The 8,216-nt window shown below is 49.9% G+C and overlaps 1 protein-coding gene across 1 annotated transcript in view; it reads left to right on the plus strand.

Annotated features, from left to right (window-relative positions):
• LOC146268280 (protocadherin-15-like) overlaps nt 1-7,571 on the plus strand; it is a 106,196-nt gene extending 98,625 nt beyond the window's left edge. The window contains exons 35-40 of the mRNA XM_084709441.1: nt 974-998; nt 1,569-1,607; nt 1,791-1,864; nt 3,322-3,430; nt 3,652-5,568; nt 6,030-7,571. Of these exons, the coding sequence (XP_084565567.1) occupies nt 974-998; nt 1,569-1,607; nt 1,791-1,864; nt 3,322-3,430; nt 3,652-5,568; nt 6,030-6,635 (2,770 nt within the window). The 3' untranslated portion in view covers nt 6,636-7,571. The remainder of the gene's footprint in view (nt 1-973; nt 999-1,568; nt 1,608-1,790; nt 1,865-3,321; nt 3,431-3,651; nt 5,569-6,029) is intronic.
• Nucleotides 7,572-8,216: the final 645 nt, after the last annotated feature.

Raw genomic sequence — 8,216 nt, forward strand, 5'->3', positions numbered from 1 at the left:
TACCTGGTTGTCCACTGGGTCATTTGTCTTGGTGTTTCCGTGAGGCTGCAAAAGTCCAATGGGTCATCCATCAAACTTCCCCCCCCAACACCCGAACCCCCCACCCGGACTCTCCAGCCCTGTCCCTCCCCTTCCTCCGTGGGGGTGTGGCCCTGCATGGCCCCCATGCCCTGACTCTGGTCCCAGCCCCATAAGAACAGATTACAGCTCTCCAGAGGACCTCACAACATAGCCATGGCCATATATCTAAGAGACTGTGAAAGTGCCCATTATTCACAATCCCAGACAGACCACAGTTGTAGTACAATAGTGCAGTGAACCCACGAGCCTGCAATGTCTCATTAAGTCATCGACATACGTTCACACCTCGTCTGGGAAACAGTTTAGCATCCTGGAGAGAAAGCCGAACCTCTCAAGTGTTGGCAGCGCTTCGTTTGACTGGCGTATCAATGTCCTTCGTTGAGTTGCAGTCCTTGTAGGCGTCATATAGATGAGTATTCCAAGGACAAAGCAACAACGCAAGCTAAAGCAGAAACGAGTGTAAGGAGCGTCAGGGGAAACTGACCTTGCGTCTGTGGCCATTGGAACCGTTGGAACGCAAAGCCTTAATTCACCAGAGTTATTTCGATGTGTCTGAGTAAAAGCTTCCCACCCCCCTCTACCTTCCCTCCTCTGACCTTTTTTTTCACCCGCTGAATCCCATCGGTTCAGACGTTACCGTGATAATGGAAAAAAAGGCCCGCGTCAAGTAGATAAGAGTGGTGCTGCATGTATGCTTTAAAAAAGTGAGAAATATATTACCATGCAGGCTGACGTACAGAAAACTGCACCGTAAGTGGAATTGAAATCACCTCGACTGGCCAGAAGAATAACTACACTTGTTTTTTTTTTATTGAAATGTTTTTGAAATGTCAACATCAAGTTGAACTCATCACTTACCCATTTTGTTTCCTCCCACCTTCCGACATCACAGACGCGGCGGCGGCTATGGCAGACAGGTGGGTCCTCTGGTTGTGATGCATGTCCATGTAATGCATTGTGCACTGAGTCATTGTGTTGTGCTCCAGGGAGCTTAATACTGCATCTTCGCCATTATTCTTATCTACTGGACAAACATTAGAAAACATTCACAGAATGAGACCAAGATGAGATCTGCTGGAGAACACCTTTACCATTAACATTTTGTTTAACTTTTTTTTGCACAGTCAGCACTGCAGTCTTTTCCCTGCCAAGTGACAGATAAGCACCCAGATGCTTGTGTTCTCTTGGCAGAAGTTGCAGTGTTTGGGGGCTAAGTGACTGAGTGTTTGACATAAATAAACATAGAGAAAATAGAGCAAATACTGACCTGTGAACGACGTGTGACCTTTGCACATCATTGACGTCGTGCATGCTCCATCCAGCTTTGATCATCGACAAAATCTCTTTAGAATTGTAGCTGTTCTTAATTTCCTTTCCTTTCTTATCAACTTTGCACTTTGACTATGAGAGTCTATGCCTGTCCTATTCCCCCCTCTCCTTACACTCTCCCTACCCCCCTCTCCCTCCCCTATGCTCCTTTCTGGCAGCAACAACAATTGCTGAGGCCATCTCTACTAAGACCTGAGGTAGATCTGCAGCTTGTCCTCAAACACTGAACTCTCCTATCCATCCTATACACACACCGTACCCTTTTAACGCACCTTGTATCACTCTTAAAACGATCTCTTTCTCAATCCCTTTTTCTCTCTAACTCTCTCTCTCTTTCGGTCCAGTACTGATGTCTTTCTCCGTATGTCTTTGAATCGTAGGAGCTCTCCATGGAGTCCGGCATCGACCCGGGGCAGGACTACTACGGGCAGGACTACTATAATTACGACCAGGGGTGAGCCCCGCACACACAGCCTCCAGCCCCTCTTCAGTCTCCCTCCAATCCGGGGGAAATTGATCTCCATGGGTTCATTTATAGTTAAACATCATTTAGACCCATTTATCATAAACTTCCACGTTAGCCCCCCCCACCCCAACCATCGCTGGAGAAATCCTCGGAGACGGGAAGGGATTCAGGGGAAACGCTGTGGAACGTGATGAGCATGACTTATCACATTATCCCCATTAGCCATGAGTGTAATCCCCCCGAGTGTGCCCTCTGCACTCCCCCCAACTGTGATCAGTGATTCAGCCCAGGGCCTGCTATCTAACAGCCTGCTGGATACAGTTGGGCTGGGCTGGGCTGGCTGGTGTGGGCACACTCAGAATGCACACCCATATGGTCTGCAAGGGAGAGAACCCAGAACAGCTAGCCAATCAGATGCTGGGAAGCCATGAACAGATGCAGAGCTCACGCTGCTTGTTGAACTCGGCCCGTTTCGCGTCAGGTTATTTGCAACCCTCGGAGGAGCACAGCTGGTCCGTTGACAGAATGGAGACCCACCTGAACGTTCCCTACCAAACCCTTGCTTCTCTGCTTTATAAGGAACTGGAAGCAGCCGGACAAAATTATGAAATGCTTTAATTGCCTGTTCGCTTACTCATCAACCATCGACTTAGCTTCTCATCCTCCCTGCTAATTCTAATTAGCTCTGGGTGTGCGTATGGCCAGGCCCTTCATTTGTACCTTGCTGTAATTATGTGGCGGGGGCTTTGGTCTCTCAATCTGACAGACTGCCCATCCTTAAAGCCGTCATGGCTGCTGAAGTTGCTATCTTGATAACCCACACACAGAGTCTGTCATCCCTTGCTATTTAAAGAGCCAAGTGCAACTTAACCGCTGCTAAGCTCTTAATCCAGCGATCGCTAACCGCGGCTCTTCTCTGAGGCCACCTCGCGTGGTCACAAGGTGTCGCTAATGCAGAGTAATGCTGGCTTCCAGGTTCCTCCCGGTTCAGCGGTGTGAAGTGCTCAGGATGTTTTTTAGCATCCTTGGGCCACGGGTCAGAAACAGGAGCAGCGATCTCTGCTTCAGGCTGCCACCGAGGGCCTGACACAGATGGAGCTGTAATGCAGACGGATGGGAGTCCCACAGCGCTCCTCATTTCCTGCGTCTCCAGGCTAATGCAGATTGCTAGACTGGCTTCTCGATTATCCATTTATAACATCATATTATGCGGACAGAGTTTAGCCCTCACACACCCCCCCCCCCACACACACACACATTTATCACTCACAGAGATGTGCGTTGGTCCACTGTCCACAGGCCTTGTTGCACCAACCCACCTGGCAGTGAGTCCCACCCCCCCATTCCTCCCAAAAAACAAAATACCCTTCAGCTCATTTGTAAATGACAATGTATTCTTCGAATGTTGGACCTGGTAATGATAATCTGCTTGTTTTCTCCCTCAGGTACGACCTTCCTCAGTATGGCAGCCGCAGGAAGTTGATTGCTCCCATGTACGACGAGTACGGAGAGGTGATCATGGAGGACGACTATTACACCCCCCACGGCCCTGAGGTAACCTCTCTAGGCCCTCCGGTTAACAGGAGGCACACAGACATAGCTGGAATCAAAACAAACAATTTAATCAAACACTGTTTGGACCAGCACCCTTTTCTAATAGCAGTTTCGTGCAGTGTTTTTTGTTGTGGAAAATCATGATGAAAATCAGTGAAACCTCCCAACATGGATAATCAGTATTTCCAACGGTTGATTGAGGAGTCATGTGACTGTCACAGGGCCGAGGCAGAGGGCGCGGCGGCGGGCCCATGCGGGGCCGCGGTGGGCCTAAGAGGGTTGGATTCAGGGACCTGCCCCCGGAGGGCGAGATTGAGGAGGCAGTGCCAGCGGAGGCCGAGGTGGCGGCAGAACCCTCCAAGGCTGCCAAGAGGCTGAAGTCTGTCATGAAGCTGAGCAAACTCCTGGTATCCAGCAAGGGAGGAGAGCAGGCTGCCGCAGGCCTGTCTCCATGGAAGAAGGCCAAAATGTTCAAGATGTTTGGCGCCAAGAAGAAGGACAAGGACTATGCCAAGCTGATGTCGGCCCGCCGCATCGACAGTCAGGAGAGTCTGACGGGCGGCGCGGAGGCGAGCGGCCCCATCGATACAGAGCCCGCCGCCCGGGGCGGCCTGTCCAACGTGATGAAACGCATCAACATGAGCAGCCGGCTGCGGGGCCGCAGGAAGTCTCAGGGCAGCGTGAGCCGCGGCTCGGCCACGGGTAGCGAGCGAGACGAGGACGCCTCGCAGGCCGCCAGCGAGGACGAGAAGAAGTCAAAGGTGTCCATCAGCGTGACGGAGGAGAGCGAGCCAGAGGCCAGCGGGAGCGGGAGCGCGAAGGAGAAAGGCTCCGACGACGAGTCTGAGAGGAGCAGCGTGGATAAAGATTACCTGAAGGTGGACCTGGACCGAGACGATGCCAACGAGAGCACTGTGGACTCAGAGGAGGAGCCGGAGGAACATCCTGGGGATTCAGATGAAGAGAGCAAGTCCAAGTCTGAGGATGATGAAACGGGCACCGAGAAGGAATCTGGCACAGAGAAGGAATCTGGCACGGAGAAGGAATCCGAGACGGAAAAAGAATCTGATTCAGAAAAAGAGTCGGGTTCTGGCTCTGGCTCTGGCTCTGGCTCAAAGTCATCAGGCACAGAGAAGGAATCCGAAACGGAGAAGGAGTCTGAATCCGAAAAAGAATCGGATTCAGAAAAAGAATCGGGGACAGAAAAAGAATCGGGGACTGAGAAAAGTTCAGCCACAGAAGAAGAGTCAGAGGAGGAGGCTTCGGGGGAGTCCAGAGAGAGCGGCTCCACTGCCCGCTCGTCTGTGAAGTCATCTGCTACTGGCACCAGTCAGGCCTCCTCTGAGAAATCCGGCGGGAGTACTCAGGCCAGCGGAGACAGCAGTGGAAGTGGTAGCGGCAGTGGTCCTGGCAGTGGCAGTGCCAGCGGTAGTGAGAGGGGAAGTGGTAGTGGCAGCGGTAGTGGTTCTGGTTCGATTAGCGGTGCCAGTAGTGCAGCCTCCCAATCTGGCTCCTCACAGAGGTCCTCTATGAAGTCTTCACAGAGCACCAAGGACTCAGAGAAGTCCGGCGCAGAGAGTGAAGGCGAGTCAGGGACAGGGACGGCCAGCGGGGACTCGATGGTCAGCGGCGCCAGCCAGAGCCAGGTGTCTGAATCGGAGGCCAGCGGGTCGGAGGACAGCCAGTCCCTGGTCAGCGAGCGGAGCTCCACCTCCTCCAGGTCGGCAGGAGGAAGCCACCGCTCCCGCAAGTCTGTCATGACCCACTCCTCAGAGGGCACCATCGACGAGGAGAGCGAAGCGGAGGAGAGCCAAGCGGAGGAGAGCCAAGGGGAGGCGAGCGGGACGGCGGACGAAAGTAAGGAATCGGCCAGTGAGCCGAGTGACGGGGAGGAGGCGTCCAGGAGGTCCAGTGTGGTGTCCGAGGTGGCGGGGCCTTCCAATCCTTACTCTGGGCCCCCGGCCGACTCCGATGGCTCAGAGGAGGAGACCTTCGGGGGGCTGTCCCCCATTACGGAGGTGGATGAGGATGCCATCACTTCAGAGAGCAGCTCCCATGGCTCTGTTTCGGGTGCCACCAGCAGGTCGGGAAAAGGAGGGACCTCCGACACCGGCTCTGAATCCGAAGGAAACTCCACGGCTTTCTGAGGGCACAGGCGGTCTGCTGGGAAGTAAGACTGACTGGAGTGAAGTGACCACATGCATGGGAATGACCTCAATTCTGAGTGCTGTCTCTGGAGTGCTTACTTATACAGCTCTATCTCTCTCTCAGTCTCAATTTGTGTGAGTTTTCACAGAAATTTCCAGAAAGAGTCTTTGCATAGGATTTCACTGAATGATGCATTGTTTCATCTGCTTTGAACTTTTCTCTTTTCAATATCTTCTTTATCGCTTGTGGAGTGGGTCTTTTTCATGTTCCTTCACTATGATGCTACCTCTTAAATGATTGAAAACATACCCTGCCTCTTTAGAGTGCTCAAATACAATAATGCAATGCCCCATATTCTTCTTCTTTGAATTACTTTTACACATGACGTTGTTCCTATTATGTTCCCGAGAGAGCTGTATATTGACCCATTCTTGTTTGACATTCTCTGCAGGCTGGGAGGAAGCGTGTCAAACTAGTGGTGGACCGAGACTACGAGAGCAGCTCCACGGGAGACGACAGCACCAGCGAGGCCCAGCGGCACCGGATGCCCAACGCCAACAGCCACAGCAACATCAACGGGAACGTCTACCTCTCCCAGAACGGTACCATCGTCCGCACCAGGAGGCTCGGCCACCCCAACAACCTCAAAGTGGGCTCCCCGTGCCGCCTGGGCAAGCAGTTCAAGAAACTGGACAAGCTGGGGGTCACCCACGAGGAAAACCTCCCCCTCAACAGCATAGGGAGCACGGGAAACGGGACGGGCGTGGGCCTTTCCTCCACGGTGGACATCAACCTCAACACCCGCATCTCCGGCGGCTCCCTTGGCTCCAGCACCACAGGCCTTAACAGCATCTGCTCCAAGTCCAACATTGCCAAGGCCCTGAGTGAGAGGAACAGCAGCGGTGGTCAGTATGGGACTGAGGAGCAGGAGTCTTGTGTGGACACCAAGGAGGAGCGAGAGACTGCCGAGTCCCACAGCGAGCACACGCTGTCGGACGAGGAGGAGCTGTGGATGGGCCCCTGGAACAGCCTGCACATACCAATGACTAAGCTCTAACTGGACGCCACTGGAGATTAGCTTTCATACCTTTTACTTTTCCATGCTGTTACGGTTTCGATTGAGCGAAATGGAGCAAAATGATTGTATGTTTCTGCTTTACAAGCACCAATCACTGTCCAGACACGGATGGGCAATGTGACTGCACTGATAGTAGGATGTCACTGTTTTATAAGATGATTTGATAGAGTTTGATTTGCAGATAGTATATGAGACAAGTGCTTATCACTGACAGGGCTATTGTGAAACTATGGGATTAACTGTTGAGAGGCCATGCTTTCTTCTAACATGGAAAACTGGAGTATGTGAACGGTGACTGGCTACAACCCACTATTCCTTATGGAGGTCTTCTCCATAATCTCTCTGTTGATTCCACGTTTTGTACGTGTTCTTTTTCAATCAGGGGTCTTGGCAGTTCCAATCACAATGTTGGTGTACGAGATGTCTAATACCAGAATAATATAGATATTATGAATATTACAGAGCAATGATTATATTATGATATGATTCAATTGTGATATGATGCAGTGAAAAATGTATTTTGCTACGTGATTTTATTTGCAAGTAATGAAACATTGTTGATTGTCTTATCATTTTCTTTAACCATTTGAAATAATTTTGAAAATCTATGAAATTATTTTTGTCTTTTTATAACAATGAATCTATAAGCAAAGCTTTTTGAGAATTTTAACCTATGACATTAAGACATAACACAACCATGTCTGTCAATACTGTATTTCAACTACGTCAGTATTGTCATATCGATTTTCTTTTTCTATTGACATTTGTAATTACAAAATGTGGTATTTTCAACTCCTTAAAACATGATGCAAAATCATTCTGTTTGCGATCTTTTCTAAAGACATCAGGTCCCTCCAGTCGAGGAAACAACCAAATAATGTAACTTACACAACAATAAAGTTTGAACTGCTACAATATGGAGCTTTATGATCAACTGAAGTACTAATAAGGTAAGTCCGTCTGAGACCACCACACGAAGTACTTCTGTGTATCATGAAAACGTATGAGCAACTTGAATGATGCAACTTGAAAGATGTTAAAGGAATTCAATCTATACTTCAAAACAGGTGATTAAATCCAAATGTCCCATTCATTCAAAGTCACCAAGTGTCCCAGACATCCTGTCATTAATGGCCAGACTTCCTGTCAACAGCGGTCAAACTTGTAGTATCCTCAGAGCTCAGCCTCCTCCCTTTGAAGGGCATGGCTTGATGGATAATATGCAGACTATGAAATGCTAATCGTCTTTCAAAGGTGTGATATTCCACATGCCAGTCAGCTGAAAAGGTGTCTGTGGACAGTTTCAATAGAAAACATAAACCCTGGCTGATGGTTTTGAAATAGAGGGGTCATCTCTCAATCATAATATATTATCTTTCACTCCATCAGTCTTAATCCTCTCTGCCGTCCCGTGTCAACCTTTAAACTATTTTGTTTACGGATCCGGAAAATGCAATCCTGTACAGAAAAGTAAATACTGCCAACAAGAAATAATCAAAAATGGCTTTTCTAATCTGTCTCAAAGTGTGTGGCAATTTGATGGTTTCATGATTGCGCCTC

Source organism: Hypomesus nipponensis, chromosome 11 (genome assembly GCF_054491055.1).
Source record: "Hypomesus nipponensis isolate SF chromosome 11, ASM5449105v1, whole genome shotgun sequence".
In the NCBI taxonomy this organism is placed as follows: Eukaryota; Metazoa; Chordata; class Actinopteri; order Osmeriformes; family Osmeridae; genus Hypomesus; species Hypomesus nipponensis.